General features: G+C 37.2%; 1 protein-coding gene across 5 annotated transcripts in view; it reads right to left on the bottom strand.

The window, feature by feature from the left end:
* TAB2 (TGF-beta activated kinase 1 (MAP3K7) binding protein 2) overlaps positions 1-22,662 on the bottom strand; it is a 90,786-nt gene that overhangs the window by 32,919 nt on the left and 35,205 nt on the right. For 4 of the 5 annotated variants that reach the window (XM_038526307.1, XM_038526305.1, XM_038526308.1 and 1 more), the window contains 2 exons: positions 16,282-16,472; positions 3,763-5,278 (listed from right to left, as the gene is read on the bottom strand). In XM_038526307.1, the coding sequence (XP_038382235.1) occupies positions 3,763-5,278; positions 16,282-16,383 (1,618 nt within the window). In that variant the 5' untranslated portion in view covers positions 16,384-16,472. The remainder of the gene's footprint in view (positions 1-3,762; positions 5,279-16,281; positions 16,473-22,662) is intronic. The other variant, XM_038526309.1, reaches the window with a different exon arrangement.

Here is a 22,662-nt window from a genome sequence, read left to right as displayed (position 1 = left end):
ATTTCTTAAATAGGGGCACATGTGAACCACACAATGATGTACCAGGGGTTATGTGAAGCTACAATACAAAGTTGAAGCATCTTTCCAGAGGGTTTATTTTGAAAATGTGCAAAGATGTTAAAGTGCTGTGATTAAGACTGTGGGCTCCACTGTCAACTCCCTAGGTTAGAATCTTTGACTCTGCTACTTGTCCTTTGACAAGGTACTTACCCAGTCTCTTCCTAAGTATGTACTGTATTTTATTATTTTACTTACGTAAGAGAGAGAAAGAGAGAGAGACAGAGAGACAGAGACAGAGAAAGGGCAAGCGAGCAGGAAGAGGGGCAAAGGGAGAAGACAATCCCAACAGGTTCCATGCTCAGTGCAGAGCCCCGCATGGGGCTCCATTTCACGACCCTGAAATTATGACCTGAGTTGAAATTAAGAGTTGGACGCTTAACTGAGGTGGTCCCTGTTCCTAAATATTTTAATCTGAAAATAAAATAATAGGAATAATACCAATAATAGTTGGTTGTGAGAAATAAATGGGCATTCAGAAAATTGCCTAGCACTCAGTAAGCTTCCGGTAAGTATTACTTATTATGTATCTTAATATTAGATTTTTCCCCCTCTCAGCAAATATAAGCAAGGATGGAAAGACAGGAAGCACTGGGGTGGAGAGTAACATAGGAAGCCCTGAGATAATCTCACAGAAAAAAGCATCATTTGAGTAAGGATCTGAAGGGAGTTAACTGTGGTTTCTGGGAGAAGAGAATTTCAGACAGAAAGAATAGCAAGTACTAAGGTCCTAAGGCATGTCTTCCATGTTTAAGGAATAGCAAGAAGGCCAGTAGGGCTGGAACAGAGTGACTGAAGTGGTAAATAGAAGGCAAAGAGATGAGGGATGTGCAATAGATCATGTAAGGCTTCACAGCTTTTACTGTGAATGAAACAGCCATCATATGCAAAAGAGTGATATAATCTGACTTATGTTTTTAACAGTGTCTCTCTGGCTGTTGAGTTGAAAGAAGACCATAAGGAAGAAAGAGTGAAAGCATGTAAGCTACTGCAATATCCACTTGAGAGATGACATTAGCTCAGACCAGAATGGTGACAATAGGGTGGTATGAAGAGGGAGAACTCTTGATATGCCTTGAAGGTTAGAACTGATAGATTTTATTCTCAAATTAGATGTGAAATCTGAAAGAAAGAAGGAGTCAAGGGTGTTTGTGAAGTTTCTGAGTTAAGTTGCCATTAACTGAGGTGGGAGGACTGATTATAGAAAAGTAAGCTGGGAGGAATGTCAGAAAGTATTTCAGATATAGAAAATTTGAGATGCCTAGTAAACATTCAAATAGAGATGTTAAATAACCAGTTAAATAAACTGCCTTGAAATTTGGGGACTAAGTCCAGATTAGAGTTAAAATTCGGGAATCATAAGCACATAATATTTATTTTTAAAAAAGGTTTTATTTATTTATTTAGAGGGAGAGCACACACGTGGGAGAATGGGGGTGGGAGGGGCAGAGGGAGAGAGAATCTCTATGCAGATTGTGCGGAGTGCAGAGCCTGAGGTGGGGTTTGATCCCACAACACTGAGATCATGACCTGAGCAGAAATCAAGAGCTGGATGCTTAACCGAGCCACCCAGGCATTCCAGCACTAGCACATAATATTTAGAGTCATGAGGCTGAATGAGATCACCTAGGGAATGATACAGACAGAAAAAAGGCTGAGATTAAGCTTTGAGGCTTTGATCTCACTTCTTTGAGAAGTGGAAGGATAAAGAGATAAGAGATGAGGGACAGAGAACCAGCTAAGAATAAAAAGAGAGATGGAAATTCTAGAGTAGTATCCTAAAAGTCAAAAGAACAAAATATTTCACAGTAAAAAGGGTGCTTGACTGGTAAATGCTGCTGATACATATATCAAGGAAGATGAGGGCTGAAAGGAGACTGTGGATTTTTTTTTTAAATTTTTATTTACTTATGATAGGCACACAGTGAGAGAGAGAGAGGCAGAGACACAGGCAGAGGGAGAAGCAGGCTCCATGCACCGGGAGCCCGACGTGGGATTCGATCCTGGATCTCCAGGATTGCGCCCTGGGCCAAAGGCAGGCTCTAAACCGCTGCGCCACCCAGGGATCCCGAGACTGTGGATTTTGTAACAATCCTGTCACTCATGACCTTGACAAATGCAATTCTGGGTGACTACAGTGGTAAAATCCTGACTGGAGCAGATTCAGAAGAGAATGAGAGAAACTGGAGCTAGCAAATTTAAGCAATACTGTTTATTCATATTCCAGTTAAATGTGACTATGTCTCTTTCAATAGAAAATTCCCCACATCAAGTTATCTTCATATAATAATTTACCCTCTATTTAAGAAACAGCAACTATCTAAATACAGGAAATCTGTTATTTTGATGGAAGGAGAATAGGAGAAGACTTTGGGAGAAGAATAGGAATTAAGTATCAGTGAAATGAATAATGGTATATTAAAATTTATGTACTACCTAAAGTGAAACAAAAAGGTTTCCAATTTCATCAGAGATATATGGAAAACAAACAAAAGTTTTAGCACAATTTCTAGAGCAATCAGAATTACCCATGGACCTTTAAAACACACATGCAGACCTAAGCTTCACCTTCTAACTGAGCAAGTTTGGGATGAGCCTTGGGCATCCTTCTTTGAAAGCCCTATAGATGTTTATAAATCTGAAAGAACCAAAGCCCAGCTTAAGTTGAGAATCACAAGAATATAATAGTTTAAAACATAAAATAAGCCCAAGCAATCAGGCTCCTCTGAGAAACTCAGCAGGTAAAATCATTCTTTTTAGAAATTTTTAAAAGGACAAGTGATACTAGAGGTAGTATTAGGGTGCATGTTGCAAGGGGGTGATAATTTAGTATTTTCCACCTACATACTTGCAACAACTCACTGGATATGCAAAGATGACTACAATATGTTGTTGCTCTAAAGGACTCCCAGCTAATCTACAAGCCTGCATCAAAACTCAAGAAAACAAACACTTAACCTCTACTTTCTTATCTGAATGAGTTTAATGATTTCCTCCTGAAGATTAAGTAACTTAGTGACCAAGTAAAATATATGACAGAAATGATCACTACCTGAATTAGTGCAGATATAACTTAGTATTATGCCAATATCAACTAGTCTATTTCAGAAAGGGATAATCAAGTCAGATAGATTCATGTTTTTATCCACAATTCCAAATAAAAAGAAAGGCTGAATTAACTGATGTTTGAGGGAGGATGAAAGAACTAATTATCAAGAACGGAATTAAAAACTCTCTTAGATGTAATTATTCTAGGATTTGTAGGAAGTTAGATTTTGATATTAAATAAGACTAACAATGTCATATCAGAAAAATGAAAATAGCTAAATAGAGAATTTGCCTGGTTAAACAAGGCCACTAATCTCTTACTAAGATGTGTTTTTATGAATTTTTATTTGCAGAAATTTGAAAGGGCAAGTCAATATCACCACCAAGAAGAGAGTTAACTGAAAAGAAAGTGTTAAAACATTAAGAAAGTAGACAAACCAGAGTGGATTATTCTGAAGATGTAATAAACCTATACTCCAAACTTTAAGTTATAGGATAGTAAAATTAAAATTCAAAATTTATCTGCATATTCTCAAGAGGTTTTAAAAATAGTATGATTTGGGGCAACACTTAAAAGATGAAATAATAATGGGGATAGCCATTTCTACAGTGAAACCAAACGTACACCAAAAAGCCCGGCATGGAACGTGACCCCACCTTCAGTATTATTACCTTGAGTGTAGGCAGCATCATCAGATCCCATACTCAACTTCCGTGCTTCACTTATTCTATCCACATGTGCTAAAGTAGGGTCCGTGAGGTGCTGAATGTTCTCTGTTTCTACATAATGATCAGGATGGTTTAGAAGATTTGTAAGTTCAAAGGTAGGGGATACCACCCCTGGAGAAACTGCAGGGGGTTTATTAGGAGAAACTGTAATTTTGAAAGTATATTTTGTATTGGGTTGAGTGACGACCACTCGAGGAGAAGTTGCAGAGTTATTGCCTATTGCTCGACTTTTGGGAGGGTGGTGATGAATAAAGGCAGGGCCCATGCTCACTTGCCCAGACATATTCCTGGAGGCAGAAGATGCTCCAGAGTTTGTGGATATGAAGAGGGTGGGCTGATTCCGCATGATCTGTTCATCTCCTGGGGCAGTATTAGCTGAAATATAGACCTTGGGTTGACTACGGGACATCACCTCGTCAGTATTTGGGGGGCTGGCAGCTATGTAAACAGTGGGTTGATTTCTATTTAAGGTCTGGCTGTTGACTGAAGAGGAACTGCTGGAGGTTCGAGGTCCAGAAGAACGCAATTTTGAAGAGCTGTTTCTTTGTGGGGGTTCAAGTTTGATTTCAATCTGGTTTTTTCGAGGTCCTGTTGAAATATTTTGAATGTTATATTGGCTATGGGCAGAAGATTGTGAGCTACCAGATGAATGAATTGTTGGTGGTTGTGGAGTAGTAGGTGAACTGATGGGCATGTAGACATGAGAGGTCTGGTGGCCTTGCTGATTTGGCTGCTGGGCTGAGGTATGTGACATAGGACTAGATGCAGGATAAGGAGTCCAGGGACCAGGTTGTGAAGGTTGATAAACTTGTTGAGGGTTCAGAGGATTAAACTGAGATACCCAGCCAGAATGCTGCTGTGCCTGTCGAGTTGTACCACTAGGAGTTGTAATGTAAGGCCTAATATAGATAGAATTTCCCTGTGGACTGTTAAGTACAGGTGGAGGTACACCATGTATGTGCAAAGAAGTAGGAGTATTACGACCAGTCTGGATATTTGGGGCTAAAGTTACCATAATGGGATTAAATCTGGGAGTTTGTTGAGAAAGGTTAGATGTTCCTTTGCTGCCTAAGTAAAATCCAAGATGTGGTGCTGAATTTGAAGCACCAGATGTACTAGACATTCCAAAAACATTAAAGCCTTGAGGAACTTGAGCTGGTGCTGTCTGTGGCTCTTGCTGAAAGAGTTCATTATTGGACTGACCACCTTGAAGTTGTCCATCACTAATGCTGTGCGTTAGAGTCCTGCTTCCATTCATTCTATTTCCTTCTCTTCCATGGTGGTAAACATTCTGTGACTGCAAGTCCAAGTTGAGAGAAGTCATGTGATTTCGTAAGCCAGAAATTCCAGAGTCATCCGAGAAATTCAAGTCTCCTTCACCATAAAGATACCTTGTACTCTCCTGAGAGAGAACAGCACAGCAGGCATCCAGGTTATTATTATTCTATAAAACAAAATAAAAATAGCTTGATGTTAATCACCAGAAGGTAACGCTTATATTCTCATCACTACTAAAATATTACATGATTAACAAGTGATTAGTTAATACAATTCTAACAGACATATTTGAATCTTTTTATTTGAGAAGAAGAAGGTATTTCTTGTGCAAATACTTGAATTACAAATCCTCACTACAAATGTAATGGAAAAGCTTTCTAAAAAGCAATAGCTGGGGATCCCTGGGTGGCGCAGTGGTTTGGCGCCTGCCTTTGGCCCAGGGCGCGATCCTGGAGACCCGGGATCGAATCCCACATCGGGCTCCCGGTGCATGGAGCCTGCTTCTTCCCTCTGCCTGTGTCTCTGCGCCTCTCTCTCTCTCTCTCTCTCTCTCTCTGTGACTATCATAAATAAATAAAAATTAAAAAATAAAATAAAATAAAATAAAAAGCAATAGCTGACAGCAAACCAAATCACTGTTCTGTTTTAGGAGCTATTTTACAGTAAAATGGATTCATGCAAATATAGTAAAATGATAACCTAATTAAAAACATGATTTGAATAATGAACAAAACATAACCATTCAAGTAATATATTCCTTAGCATATAATACCATATAATTAAATATTCTGCACATTCAAGTGCTATATGAATTGTTTTAAACTTATGACCTTTTAAAAAATTATATATGTTAGGGTGGTGCCTGGGTGGCTCAGTCGGTTAAGCATCTGACTCTTGATTTCCACTTAGATCATAATCTCAGGATTATGAGACTAGGCCCTGTGTTGGGCTCCATGCTCAGCATGACATCTGCTAAGGATTCTCTCTCCCATCCTTGCTCATGCTCGCACTCTGTAAATAAATAAAATCTTAAAAAATTATATATATAGTATTTAAATATAAAAAGCCCTAAAATACACAACAAAGTCATTTCAATTCTGTATATGCTTCCTCTTAATTTGTGTAAAAAAAACCTCCCACATATATATATATATATATATATATATGAAATATAGACTCAAGGTAGCACCTAGAACAACTGAGCTCATCTCTCTTCCTTAAACAGCACCATATAAATCTATTCCACAGAAATGAAAACAAAAAACAGCAACAGATTATTTCTAAATAATCCTCAAGAGACTGATCACTACTCATAAATCATCCATAAAAATATTTACTGGACACCTAAAATATGCACTGTACTCTGAGATTGTGGAAGACTCAATGACATATAAAACCAAAATTTTCCCTAGAAGAATTCTGCAACTCAATTTAGAGACAAACCATGGATTTATGAAAAGGTAACATTATTAAAACATGATGTGCCAAATAATAAATGGTTTTTAAGTTCAACAGAGTTAGTACTGTAGACTACTATACAAAGGCATAGTCTGATGGGCTTCATATTCATATATAGTAGTATATGCAGGACTTGGCTAGGAAAAAAAGAATTCCTGGTAAAGGGAATGGGATGAGTAAAGACAGACATAAATGTGATAATAAGTAAAAGCATATTCTAAACAAGCTAACTGGAATAGACTTAGTTGGAGATAAAGGTTTGTATAGGAGATTTTGTGGAACAAATTTTAAGAAAAGTAGATTGGGATTAAATACAGGCATACCTCATTTTATTGCACTTTGCAGATACTGTGTTTTTTCACAAATTGAAAGTTTGTGACAACCTGGCATTAAGTGAATTTATTGGCACCGTATTTCTAATAGCATTTGCTCACTTCAAGTCTGTGTCACATTAGAATATTTCAAACCTTTTCATTACTATTATATTTCTTATGGCAATCCATGATCCAGTGATTTTTTTTTTTAAGATTTACTTATTTATATCACAGAGAAAGAGAGAACATGTGCATGAGCGCGGGGGTGGGGGTGGGGGTGGTGAGGGTGGGGCCGCAGAGGGAGAGAGAGAGAGACAATCTCAAGCAGTCTCTGTGCTGAGCCCAGAGCCTGACCTGAGGCTTGATCCCATGAACCCCGTATCACAAGCTGAGCTGAGACCGAGAGTCAGATGCTCAACTGACTGAGCTACTAGGCATCCAATCCAGGGATCTTTGATGTTATTACTCTAATTGTTTTGGGGTGCTATGATCCACACCCATATAAGACAGTGAACTTCACTGATAAATGCGTGTGTTCTGACTATTCTGACTGCTGGCTGTTTCCCCATCTCCTTCCCTCTCCTTAGACTTCCCTATTCCCTTTGACAACAATACTGAAATTATGCTAATGAATAATAATAACCCTACAATGGCTTCTAAGTGTTCAAGTGAAAGGAAGAGCTGCACGTATCTCAACTTTCAAAAGCTACAACTGATTAGTGAGGCAGGTCAAAAGCCAGGGAGGTCAGAAGCTAGGTCTCTTGTGCCAAAGAGCCAGGTTGTAAATGCAAAGGAAAAGTTCTTGAAGGAAATTAAAAGTGCTACTCCAGTGAACACAGTAATGATAAGAAAGCAGAACTGTCTTATTGCTGATATAAGAAAGTTTTAGTGGTCCGGATAGGAGATCAAACCAGTTTCACCATTCCCTTGAGGCAAAGTGTAATCCAGAGCAAGGCTCTAATCTCTCTTCAATTCTGTGAAGGCTGAGAGAGGTGAGGAAGCTGAAGAAAAGTCTAAAGCTAGCAGAGGTTGGTGTATGAGGTTTAAGGAAAGAAGCCATCTCTATAATATCGAGTACAAGGTGAAGCAATGAGTGCTGATGTAGAAGCTGCAGCAAGTTATCTAGCTAAGATAATTAATAAAAGTGGCTACACTAAACAACAAATTTTCAGTGTAGATGAAACAGCCTTATATTGGAAGAAGATTCCATCTAGGACTTTCATAACTATAGAGGAAAAGCCAATGCCTGGCTTCAGAGCTTCAAAGGACAGGCTGACTCTGTTGTTAGAGGCTAATGCAGCTGAAGACTTTAAGTTGAAGCCAATGCTCGTTTATGAGTCTGAAAACCATAGGGCCTTTAACAATTATGGTAAATCTGTTTTTGCTCTATAAAGGGAACAACAAAGGTTGGATAACAGCACATCTGTTTACAACATGATTGCTGAATATTTTAAGTCCATTGTTGAGACCTACTGAACAGAAAAGATTCCTTTCAAAATGTTACTGCTTACTGACAATTCACCTGGTCACCCAAGAGCTTGATGGAGATGTATAGAGAGTTATCTTGTTTTCATGTCTGCTAACATAATATCCATTCTACAGCCCATGGATCAAGGAGTGATTTAGACTTTCAAGTCTTTTTATTTAAGAAATATATTTTGTAAGGGTATAGCTGCCATAGTCAGTGATTCCTCTGATAGATCCAGGCAAAGTAAATTGAAAACCATGAGAACATTTGATTCACAGGAAGAGGTCAAAATAGCAACATTAAGAGAAGTGAGGAAGAAGCTGATTCTAACACTCATGAATGACTTTGAAGGGTTCAAGACTTCAGAGGAGGAAGTAACTGCAGATATGGTGGAAACAGCAAGAGAACTAGAAGCAGAGCCTGAAGATATGACTGATTTGTGTAATCTCATGATAAAACTTTAACAAACTAGGAGTTCCTTCTCATGAATGGAAGAGAAAAAGTGGTCTTTTTGAGATATAATCTACTGCTGGTGATCATGCTGGGAAGATTGTTGAAATGACAATAAAGATTTAGAATATTACATAAACTTAGTTGAGAAAGCAGCGGCAGGATCTGACTGATTTCCATTTAGAAAGAAGTTCTCCTGTGGGTAAAATGCCATCAAATAGCCTTGGATGCTACAGAGAAATCATTTGTGCAAGAGTCAGCTGATGTGGCAAACTTCACTGTTGTCTTAATTTAAGAAACTGCCGCAGCCCACCCCAACCTTCAGCAACCACCACCCTATCAGTCACCAGCCATCAACAACATGGAGGCAAGACCCTTGCAGTAAAAAATTATAGCTCAATGAAAGCTCAGATAATGGTGCATTTTTTAGCAATGAAGTATTTTTTAAGGTTTTTATTTACTCATTTGAAAGGGAGAAAGATAAAGCACCAGTGGGGAGAGGGGCACAGACCCCCCGCTGAGCAGGAACTCTACGAGGGGCTAGATCCCAGGATCATGAGATTATGACCTGAGCCAAAGGCAGCCACTTAACCAACTGAATCATGAAGGAACCCCACTAAAGCATTTTTAAATTAAGGTATGTTCATTGTCTTTTTAGATATAATGCTATTGTACTATCAACAGACAAAATAGTATACATTTTTATATGCACTGGGAAAACAAAAAATTCACTTGACTTGCTTTGTTATGATATTCACTTTATTGTGGTGGTTTGGAACCAAACCCACAATATTTCCAAGGTATGCCTATAATTGAGGATTTTGAAAAATGAGTCACACTAAAGTCTGGACTCTGAGATAGGCAACAGGGAGAACCACTGAACGAACATGAATGAACTGAGAAGTAAAGACAAAGGGTTATTTTGGGAAAGTAGTCTGTTGATACTCAAGATGAATAGGAAAAGGAAAACCTCTTGACAAGACTATCATTGGAAGACACGAAAATAATGACTGTTGATAGTGGACACAAATTATGAAAGACTACAAATAAATATCAATACAATTTGGCTATAAGAGAGATTTTGGGATGCCTGGATGGCTCAGCAGTTGAGCGTCTGTCTTTGCCTCAGGTCCTTGATCCCATGGATCAAGTCTCGCATTGGGCTCCTTGCCGGGAGCCTACTTCTCCCTCTGCCTGTGTCTCTGCCTCTCTCTCTCTCTCTCTCTCTCTGTCTCTCTCATGAATAAATAAATAAAATCTTTAAAAAAAAGAAAAGAGAGAAAGAGACTTCAAAGAGGGTTGGAAGATTAGGAGCTTGACAGAAAAAGGTCAGGTTTGGACATAAAAAATGAATAATCAAGTTAAAATGTCTACAGGTGGTTTGATAGGAGATAAAATCTTATTAAAGGAAACTGAACTTCCAAATGCATCTTGAAGTATTGTTCAAACTATTTCACAGTTTGAACGGGTAATGCAAAACAAAGTTAGTGAGCAAGGTTTGACTTTTTTCCCTCCCAAACTAACAGTTCAAATTTCTCATGCTATAAAAATTTTACCCTATTCGTAATTCTGAATTGATTATTAGTTTTTCAAATAAAATTTAAAAATTCACCACAATCTTTATCAGTTACTTCTTATTAGTTAGATCTTATCTTTTGCCAAACCTTTTTGCTTTTTGCTTCAAACGAACTTTATTGATATTCTTAGTAAATTCCATCTACTAAACCAAAGCTCACAAAGATCCCGTTCTTCTCATCTCCTCTGCCAACATCCTCAAATTAAAATGTGTATTGTCTGCTAAACCCAATCTCACGCTTCCTTTTTAAAAGTGGATACTCCTTTTTATAAAGTTTTCCTCCTTAATTCTCTCGAGCTCTCAAAAATCCCTTCAATTCTTTATAAAATCTGATGATTTAATATATTCTAGTCCCAGCTATGCCAGTAACTCACATGTCCTTAGGTTATTCACCCTCTACAGATCTCACTTTATCAGCAAAACACTGATAAGTACTTACAGGGATTTTTATAAAGCCACAATAGGATAAAAGAAAATGTACTTTTTATTAAAAAAAAATTTAAACATATTCAAAAATAAAGAGTAAATATGACAAACTCACCTCTATTCATCACCGATCTTTAACAATATTAATATATGGCAAATCTTTTCTCATCTAATGTATGTGCCCCAACTACTCCCCTCACCAAGCTAGATCAAGTCTCTGACATTTCGTTTTCATCTGTAAATACTTTAGCATGTTTCTCTTAAAAAAGGGACTTAAGTCACACTTAAAATATTCAATATTTAGTACATCTAATATCTAAACAGTGTCGAAATTCCATTTGTGTCATAAATGTCTTTTTAGTTAGTCTGAATGAGGATCTAAGGAAGGTCCACATATTTAATTTGGCTGATATGCCTTTTATTATTATTTCTAATATCAATCCTCCTCCTCCTAAAAATTTTTGAGCCATTTGTTTGTTGAAAACTTGATAACTTGTGCAGTTGAATTTCCCATCTAGACCGGATGGATGCACTCCGTGGGGTCAACATACGCTGTATTTCATTGGGAACTAGTAGTTGTAACTCTATGTGTAAGCAGGTTCACGTGTGAATTTTTGGCAAGTCTCTTTAATAGGGTCTGTTTCTTACTGAGTCACACAAGGAGACACAATAATGTCTGCCTGGCCTTTTGTGATCTTAAAGCTGACTGGCAGATTCTGATGTTATCAGCCTGATCCAGCTTGATTTCTAGCAGTTACTGATAATCACGTTTAGAATCTTTATTTCATTAGGGGTTGCAAAATGATGATATTGGTGATATCTCAATTATAAGATTCCTTCTTCATGTACTAGCTGCAATCCGTCTTCAAAGAACTTGCTCTCTTCAACTACTTAGTACTCTTTGCACAGAAGAAACAAGATAAATAAATAAATTCCCTCTCTACTGGTTTTTAGAACAATGAATTGGTGTCCCTACCAACCTAAAATTTTTTTCAGTATCTTTAACATTTTGATGTGTATCAATTGATTATGATCATTATATCCTATCTTTAGGCTAGCGGGAATGACTTCAAGTTGGCTCATGTATACATGACATGAACCTAGGAGTCTTTCACAGCTTGTTTTCTGATATAACAAGTCCAAAATCATCTTTGAACACTTCCTATCCTAGACCTGGAATCACCTATTTCTCAAAGACACTCTGGTTATTTTTAGTGAGACTTCCTTTAAGTGTAACAAAAGGTGTGGGATGAGTTTCTAAAAGGTTGAAAATCATTGCTTTTTTTGTATATATGCAAATCTGCATTCTCTTCAAAGTTACAAAAGGTCTGACTCATTATTTCCAGTTCTTTAATTTTTCCCCAAGCTTCTTGCACAGACATGGAGATTACAGATAGGATCAAAATATCCCCTACGATCATTTTTCTAACTCTGATTCATTTGCTTCTTCAATTTACTGAGCTTCCATTAGGCAAGCAGAAAGGAATACAACTGCTGCAAAGGATCTCCTAGTCTAGTAGAGGACATTAATATATTCACAAATAAATATAATACAGAATGACAGGTGTTTTTTATTTTATTTTTAAAAGATTTTATTCATTTATTCATGAGAGACAGAGAGAGAAAGAGACAGAGAGAGAGAGACAGAGAGAGAGAGACAGGCAGAGGGAGAAGCAGACTTCATGCAAGGAGTCTGGCGTGGGACTTGACCCCGGACTCCAGGATCACGCCCTGGGCCGAAGGCAGGGGCCAAACTACTGAGCCACCCAGGGATCCCCATGACAGTTGTTTTAATAAGAATATGGATATGGACTATTGGTGGAGGTCATCTGAAAAGCCTTCAACTAAGGTTACAGGACTTAAATACTAAGTCTTAGAAATACTGAGTAAACACTATTAATGCATTACTTTGAAAAGAAATAGCAAATTTTTAACTTGTAGATTCAATTGTCATTTTAAGAGAATTGAAAAATTCAGTTAAAAAAGGAAAAAAATCAGTGTCAACTATGCAATATTTTTACAGTATTCTAAGATTTAATTATCAAATAGAAAGGATAGGAGTAGTTCCAAAAAGAGGAATCTGAGCAGTAAATAAAGCAGCAAGCAGAGGATAGATACCTCCATTCTTCTTTTAAGAAGCAAGATGTTTAAGAGCATATACACAAAGGGCAGCATAGCATTCTTTGACGACTAATTTCTTCTATTTCCTATGCCATGCTTTTTTCACCTAGAAAAGTTCTGAAGGAGTATTTTATAGGGAAGCTCTCTCCAGAGAAAGAAGAGAAGCCTACCCAACCGAGAAAGGGAGAGCAGCTCCCAAAAGAAAAGGCTGTCACCAAATAAAAGATGTTTACAAGTACATTCAGAGGTAGCTAAATTTACCTTTACAGTTTAAAAATATTTCCCCAGGTTTTGGAAGATGTGTTCCCAGAGGAGCATTCCCATTCCTTTCTTTGAACATTTCTTGTTATAGCAGCTAAAACCCACATTACTTGAATGCCCAGAATGATTATCAATTCAATTTAAAATAATGTGGTCTCACAGGTAATTTGCAAGCAAAATGGATTTCATTTTAGTTATCATTAGATGTTGGGAGGCATGCCTCAGGGCGGTTTATCTTTGTAAAACCAGATAAACACTATGAAGGTGTTATTACCAGGCGCCCAAAAGAAATTCAAAATCATTTGTTTTTTTTTTTAGTAAAATTGAACACATGCTTATTAATTTAAAAAAATAGATAATTTATATAGATCAAAACAATAGGGAAGGATTAATGTTGAGGTGTCTCACTTCTACCTCCATCCCTATCTGGCCTGTTCCCTCTTGCTCACTATGGGTGGCTATTTTTATTAATTTTGTCTTTAATCTTTCTGGTATTTCTTTATGCAAATAGAGGCAGATATACACACTTATATTTATTCTCCCATCCTCATTTATTTTTAAAAGATTTTATTTATTTGACAGAGAGTGTGCTCAGGAGAGTGAGGGAGGGGCAGAGGGAAAGGGAGAAGCAGACTCCCTGCTGAGCAGGGAGCCCCTGTTGCTGCGGGGCTTGATCCCAGGACCTGAGCTGAAGGCAGACACATAACCGACCGAGCCACCCAGATGCCCCTCATCCTCATTTATACATACTATCCTGCGTTTTGTTTTAAATACACGGAAAAACCATACTGCAGCACTATTTTTTTCTGAAAATATTTTAAATTCTACAAAATGCTCTATTACTCTCAGTTAAGGTTCTTTAAAATCTCTACAGCTGTGCTATGGGAGAGTATTCTGGATAGTTCCTTCATATCAAGCCTTATAACATTTTATTGAAGGACCTATATTATTTTTCTATTTTTCAGTTACTCACTAAACTCTCTCAATATAGTATTAATTTATTATAAAAGTCTACTTGAAAAGTTAGAAAGAAGTACCTGTGTTCTAGGGGGAAACACCTTCCCTCTCACTATCTCTGTTCCTCCCCATACTTTAACTTCTGACCCCACTCTTTTTTTTTTTACTTTTCATTTTTTATTTTACATACTGTATCAACTAATGTGGACTGATTAATTCACCAAATATTTATTATAGGTCTACTACTATTATTACTGTTATTAGTAACGACTGCTAACATTTATTGAGCACTCATCATGAATCAAGTATCCTGCCAGTTATTTTACCTGCATTTACCTATATTTAATTCACTGTGAAGTTTTTATTCCCACTATAGAGATGAGGAAAATGAGGGTCAGAGAGGTTAATTAAATTACTGCTAGTAACTGTTAAAGCTTGAACTCAAGTCTGTTTATCAATAAAACCTATGCTACTTGTTACTTATTCCCCCCCCCCATTTTTTTAAAAGATATTATTTATTTATTCATGAGACACACAGAGAGAGGCAGAGACACAGGCAGAAGGAGAAGCAGGCTCCATGCAGGGAGCCTGATGTGGGACACAATCCCGGGTCTCCAGGATCATGCCCTGGGCTGAAGGCGGTGCTAAACCACTGAGCCACCTGGGCTGCCCTATTTCCCTCCAATTTGACTAAGGTATGATTAACAAAAATTGTATAATATTAGGCTGTACAATGTGATTTTTAAAAGGTATATACAATGTTATGATTTAATATATTTATACATTGTGAAATGATTATCACAACCAGGTTAATCAGTCATCTACCACTTCACAGTACCCATCCCTCATCTCTGTATGTTTTTAGTGGTGGTGAGAACATTTAAGATCCACTCTTTGCAAATTTCAAGTACACAGTATGGTACCATTAACTCAAAACATATGCTCTTAAACACTATACTCTAGAAAAAGCCAGGGATGTTCAGAGAATTCCAATTAGTTGACGATGTCTGCAGCACAGAATGTGAGGAGGAAGGATGAGGCAAGAGACGAAGCTGCAGAAGGAGGCAGGATTCCAGATCACAGACCTAGTATGCCCTAGTCACAATATATGAACTTTACTCAAGGGTATGGAAAACAATCATGAGGTTTTTATGCAGGCAAATACATGACAATATCTGCATTTAGAAAGACACTTTGGCAGAAGTGATGATAGATTGGAGAACAAAACTGGACAAGACTAAGGGCAGGCGGAGCACTAAAATGTACATATAAAAGGTGATAAGGGCATGAACAAAATGTAGTCACTTGGTGTCAAGTACAGATGTACTTGAGCCTTTAAAAATTTCATACAATTTCAAACTTTAAAAATAATTTGTCGAGTAAATATATGAGCCCAAATTACTTTTTTATATCTCTATTTTTTTACAAGCTGAAAGATAGTTTGTGATAGAAAGACTTCTAATTTAATCAAATGAGAGGGTACAACTCTCACTAAATATTTGGAATTATGGATTTCTAAAATTGTACATACAAGAAAGATGTAAAAATTTATTAGATGGTTAGCAATATTAATTGGAAAACCTACAAGATTAAATTGAAAAATAAAAAAAAAACAACACTTTTTTCTTTTGAATTGGGACCTGAGGCATCATTTAAGTCAAATTCCTTTGTTTTACAGACAAAGCAAACTAGGGTATAAAGGAGACATATTACTTGTCAAATCTGCTTGGAGTGCTCATTTGGGATTAGAACCCATGTTTCCTGACTCTTTATTTAATGGTTTTCTCACTTTCATACGAAGATGGAATTGAAAAATGTTCTGGCAAACAGGTGGGGGAAAAGTGAAGCAAGCTCATAGTAAGCATGGACCACGTACCAAAGCTTTCTATTGGGCACCCATGTAGTCCTCAACCCTCCTTTACAAGGTAGGTATGGTCTGTATGCCAGAGAGCTGAAATACCTTGTGAAAGGCCACCAGACTATCAGATACCAGAGTTCATTTCTTTTCATCATAGCACACTAATGCCAACAAGAAGATAAAAGTTTTCTTCCAATGTTAAAAAAAAAAAAAAAAACAAAAACAAAAAACCAGCAACCCAGGTTTGTATGAATGAGTTCAGAAATCATTGCACACTGACCTGTAACATGCACCTGGATACAACAACTTCAGGTACTTCAGGGAATTTTTGTCGCAGGTCATGTAAAACCTGAAAATCAATTTGGTGGCTTCCTTGGGCCATTCGTATATTGCCTGATCAGGACTATTTGTACAGTAGGCAATTCTAGGCCTTAGTGGAAATAGTACTCATCTCTTCTGTCCAAGCATTTTCTGTGAAAGAAAGAAAAAAAATTTTAATGACAACTGATTAGAGAATGAATATTGTTGTGGGTTTAAAAATTTCAATACATAGGGTACTTGCTTTAGTACCTAACATTTATTTTTTTTTAAGAATTTATTTATTTATTCATGAAAGACACAGAGAGAGAGGCAGAGACATAAGAAGAGGGAGAAGCAGGCTCCATGCAGAGAGCCCAATGTGGGACTCGATCCCGGGACTCCGGGATCACAACCTGAGCCAAAGGCAGACGCTCAACCACTGAGCCACCCAGGAGTCCCTAGTACCTAACATTTCATATAAGTTATCAAAATATTATTTAGTCCTATAATGCTCTCCATACAATAATTTTCAATTATAACTCTTACTGGCAAACTTTTAGACTGTCGAATTCCTATTTGTATGATTTAGGATGGCTGTTCCAAAAGGCATTTAAGAAATTATCGTCAAAGATGTCTTCCCTCATTCTTCTAAAAGGGGAAAATGAATAACTTTATTGACATTTTTCTTAATAATCATAGGACAGCCCTAGATGAGTAATCTTATTTACTCTACTTAAAATTTTTTAAAGTTTGGATCCTGATAAAGTCTGGCTCTACAAATGACTTTGCATGCTTTGTCTAAAAATGACCTATAACCCAATGCACTTGATATCTTAATTTTCAGATATATCAATTCTTAAATGTGCAATGAATTCATCCTCAGGGAATTAGTAGCAACTTACTTCCTGATGTTATTGTTGTTATAAAATCAGCATTTAAAAAATACTAATGTTAGAGCCTCAACCTCAAAGGTCCTGATTTAGTTGGCGGGAGAGCAGCCTGGGTACACAGATTTTTAAAACTTCCCCAAGTAATTCTCATGTGTGGCCAAAGTTGAGAACTATCTACCTAGTTTTTGTTCTTAATGTAAACCATGTTTAGTACCGAAAGCCTCTTTGGGATATAAATAGTATGTAAGTATATTAAACCTAAATAACATATTATAATATTTAAATATCATGCTACTTGCTTAATCATTTCAGTTTATGATAAATTTAACAATGAGACAATCTTTTTAAGACAGACTTATCTGTAGTATTTCTTTTAATTTTGCTAACATAAGCTTAAAAAAGACCAAATTTGTAAACACCATGAATATAGGAATTAGATCTCTTTGTCCCTTTTTGTGTAACTAGCACTGTGTAGGCAGTGTTCAGTGGAGCAGTGGATATTAAAATATTTTTTATTAAATTCAGTTATGGTAGAATCCTGAGTCCTCAACAGAATAGAAGTTCATTTAGATACCATTCACAGTAAATAAAGCCTTTTAGTTTATCATTATTTAATTAAACTCCTTAATTCTTTTGTCTCTGTGACTTTGGCTTAGTTACATCTCAGAGGTAAAAGTGACAATGGGGTATAAAAGAAAAAAGAAGTACTGAAAATTAGTAAAGGATACTTAAAAATTACTTAAGATGTGAACGAGCTACAGCACTGCTCAACTTGAGAAAGCTACCCTTGACTTCATTTCAGTGATGGGCTCATTTCTCTGCCCCTTCCCTCCTCTGGGCTAAAACTACTTGACAGGGATGTTTATACTTAAGTGTCTTCCTTTCCTCCCTACTAATCTCTCTTAAACCCAATCAGGCTTTCACAGTTTTTCTCCACTAAAACTATACTTATCAAAGCTGTCAGAAAACTTCAGGTTGTCAGACCTAAAGAGAGCAGTCCTCAGTGCCTGTCCAACCACAGCTTAGGACCCAGTCAGCCAATCCCTTTTTAAACAAGTGCTTCACTTGGCTTCTGAGATTTATACTCTTCTGGTGTTTCTCCTACCGCTGGCAGCTCCCTCTCAGTTTTGTTAGACCTTCTTCCTTTTCTGGACATCTAAATGTTGGTAGACAATGGAGTTCAGAACTAGTTTCTTTTCAACTACACCTACATTCCTCTGCAGGTAATTCCATCCCAATATACTGCCTTACACACAGGCTTTACAAATTTCTATCTGCAAGGCCAAGGGAGCATTCTTCCTTGAGTTGCACACTAATATAGCCAGTTACCTGCCTGACAGCTCCTTTTGGACAACTAAAACTCACTTCAAACTTAGTATGTCCAAAATTAAACTCTTAATTCCCTCCGCCATCCAAACCAATGCTTCCGTAGTCTTTTTTCATCCCAGTAAATGGTGCCATCATTTATCCAGTTGATCTTTCTTTCATATCCCATTTCGAATCCAGCATCAAGTCTCATTGGCTGTATCTATAAACAATATTTAGAATCTGATCACTTTCTCCCACCTCTGTTATTGTTCTCATCTGAGCTATCGCTGTAATTTACCTAGAGTGCCGCTGCAAAGGTCTCTCAACTGCTTTCCTCCTTGCCTTCACTTTCTGTTCCACACCTGCCCCTTACTCTACTGAGTTTAGTGATCTTTGTGTAAAGTAAATTTGGGCAAAATCCCCTGCTAAAGATCTTACAATACAAGGCCCCTGGCTAAATGCCACCCCTTTGGACTTCACTTCTACCACTCTCCAGGTTGTCTAAGCTCTAGTTGGTTCTAAAAAAGCCACTCTTTCCTCCTGTAGGGTTTTTGCATTTGCTGCTCCTTCTGCCTAAAACATTTTATACCCTCAGATACATGTGTGGCCTCCGCTCTTACTTCATTAAGATCTCTGATCAAATGTCACTTTCTCAGGAAAGTTTCTTCGACCAATCTCTCTAAAATAATGCCCATCACATCCTCATACCTTGCTTTTCTTCATAGCAAGTCAGTACCTGATATGTATTTATTTATTACTTATCTATCTATTCCCAAAACATTAACTCCACAGGATCAAGAACTTTGAAGTTCACTGCCATACCCCAGGACCTAGGTCAAAGATTTAACATTTGTTGGATGAAATGAAGGTTTTATTGCATGGTTTCTTCATGTTACTTTGCTTCTAAAACACATTTCAAATGATCTAGATCTGGAAATTTTTACAACCTTTGAGAGACAGGCAAATACATTTTCGGTATAATTGAGGACATTTATTAGAGGATAATGAATCATGAATATAAATTCAGACTTATTTCCATTATTAAAACACAAATTTCCAAGATTTTTTGAAAAACTCTTATCACACTTGCTTTCCTTACAAAGATCATCAAGTACACAAACAAGAAGATTGTTCAAACATACAACTGTATTTTAGGGATTATATTTCCCATAATGGCTGAGTAGCTCCTACTAGGTCAACTCATAAACAACTTTAAACACCAGACAAAGCATAAAAGCAACTACTTGAAGGCAGAAGGCATAAACAGCAATAGAAGGATGATAGGCAGGAGAAGTCGGGGGGAGTCAGTACTTAGAAGGTAACAAACAGCATGGAGTGATTTTCCTTTTTTTTTTTTTAATGGCGTTTAGCCAAAGAGTAGGCCCCAGATGGTTTGGGTAGCTGAAACCTAGACAGAGAACCTACAGCCTTACTCACTTAATTAGCCAAAGGTTAGACTTTGGCATAATCGCAACAGCTGAAAGCCTAGTAAGTAAATCACAGAAAGAAAGAAAGGAGCACCAAATCCTATGTATAAATTCTGCACACATCTCTGATCCCAAATTACACATATGTGAGATTCCAAGCAACCTGGCCAAAGCTAAAATAACAGATTTCAGAGTTTGTAGCTAGAAGTTCAGCCAAGTTAACTGCCTACTAATGTAAGCAGGCAAGCAAGCAAACAAGCAAGCAAGCAAGGAAACCAACCAAACATCAATACTCACTACTGGAGGAACAAAATAGAATCCAGAGTCTCTACATGTCATTCAAAAGAAACATGTAAAAAATAGGAAAAACTGACCCATACTCAAGAGAGAAGGCAACCAAGAGAGACCAAGATGACCCAGAGGCTAGAATTACTAGCACATAAGGATTCTAAAGCAGCTACTTTATGTTGAAAGATGTGAGGGCAAATATGCTTGAATCTCAGTTAAAAAGAAAAAGAAAAAAACAAAAAACAAAAAACTTGTTAAAAAAGAGAGGAGAACCAAATACAAGTTCAAAAAATGAAAAATAAAATGCCTGAGATAAAAAATTTACTAGGTAGATTTAACCATATGTTGGAAATACCAGAATAGTTAGTGAACTTGAAGATAAAGCCATAGAAATTATTCCAATCAGAAATTTTTCCATGGAGGAAAAATTAATGACTGAGGGTGGGGAGGAAGAGAATGTCAGGGACCTGTGGGAAAATATCACAAAGTCTAAGGTACTTAAAACTGGAGAGCCAGAAGGATAGGGGACAGTGAGATAGAAAATAACTATTTGAAGAAACAGTGGCTAAAAATTTCTTCAAGTTAGTAAAAGATAAATTTACAGATCATGAAGATCTTGATTACCTCCCCGGACACTCTGGTGGCTGCCACTGGTTGGGGGTCATCCCACACATAAGGCAGAAGATGGTGGCTGCAAAGATGACAAAACAGTTGCTAGAATCAATCAACTCTAGGCTCTCCAGATCAACTCAAGGCTCAAACTCCTCATGAAAAGTGAAAGTCCTTGCTAGGGCAGGAGCCAATGCTAAAGATGATCAGAACCAGTCACCCTCACTAACAACTGCCCAGCCTTGAGGAAATCTGAAACAGTATTACACCCCAAGGGCCAAAAATGGTGTCCGTCACTATGGTGGCGATACTACTGAATTGGGGCTCGGCATGTGGAAAACTCTGCAGAGTATATATATACTACTATCACTGATCCAGGGGATTCTAATATCACTAGAAGTACATTAGAACACACTGGTAAAAAGCAAAATGCTTAATAAAACCAGCCAGAGCTTGTTTTCAACAACAACAACACAAAAACAAATAAAAAGATCTTACTCAAGAATATCAAAGCCTAAACAGGTTAGGCTCAAGCCCTCAAGAGGAAAAGCCCAGAAAAACCACACATAGGCCTAACTGTCCAACTGCTGAAAAGCAAAGAAAATGTTGAAAGCAGCAAAAGAAATGACAGAGGGAAACAATTCCAATGATGTCGACTTGTCATCAGAAATTATGGAGGTCAAAAGACAGTCAAATGACATTATGTATGTGCTGAAAGAAAAAACATCAACTCACATTCTATATCCAGCAAGAGTAAACTTTTTTTTTTTAATGCTTTCTTTATTTTTATTTATTTATTCATGAGAGACAGGCAGAGAGAGAAATAGGCTCCATGCAGAAAGCCCGATATGGGACTCGATCTGGGGACTCCAGGATCACTTCCTGGGCAGAAGGCAAATGCTTAACCGCTAAGCCACCCAGGCATCCCAAGAAGTGAGAGTAATCTCTAAGGACAAGGCAAGATAAGTGTTTTTAATGTAGCCTTTGTGGTGAGTAAATAAATTTTACAACTAAATTCATTATTGAAACAAACAATAGGTGGGATTTAATTTCAAAAGGAAAACCATGCAATATAACTTAATCTGGAAAATTATTTCTAATAATAAATGGAAACATATTTTCTATAACTGAGATGCAGCATGACTGATCTTTGGAGAAAATAATCATACTTTCTAGAAATGTTTCTAGCATTTGGTACAAAGTGTTGGCACATGAACTGTCACCACCTCAAGTGATCTGAGAGAATTAATTTCTTAAGGTTTCTAAATAGTAGAATAGATACAATACTACAGAATCTAACAGTAAATATACTGGAAAGCCTTATAAAAATGTGCCTTATTTTTTCCTTTCTTAAAGATTATGTAAACAATTTGTTTCTGACCTCTCAACAATTATCGTGTCGGTGCAGAGTACTAAGTACAGTAAAACAGCTCACCGACACCTTAAGCTATGATAGTTAGCAAGTCTTCATGTTCACCATCATTTGTCATAGTGATTTTTTCCAGGACTGTAAGTATGTAACACAGCTAATTTTTTAAACTGTACCCACAAGAAGAGAGACCATGGTCCTCGATGAAAAAAACAACAAAGAGAAAAGCAACAGGACTTATAGGTCTGATTCATTTATGAGGCAACTAGATACAAAAACTGGAATAATCCTCCTCTAATTATCCACAACCCATACATTCAAAGAGTGCCTAAAATGCAGCAGATACTGTGCCAAAGATAAAGTATACTCCATGTCCTTGCTCTCCAGTCACAGAAACTCCTGTATCAGAGGCACATCGACACAAGTTTCTAATTCAGATAGCTTATTGGAACTTGCACACTATTTTATCT

This window comes from Canis lupus, chromosome 1, assembly GCF_011100685.1.
Source record: "Canis lupus familiaris isolate Mischka breed German Shepherd chromosome 1, alternate assembly UU_Cfam_GSD_1.0, whole genome shotgun sequence".
Taxonomy (NCBI): Eukaryota; Metazoa; Chordata; class Mammalia; order Carnivora; family Canidae; genus Canis; species Canis lupus.
This window is presented reverse-complemented; position numbering and strand designations above follow the sequence as displayed.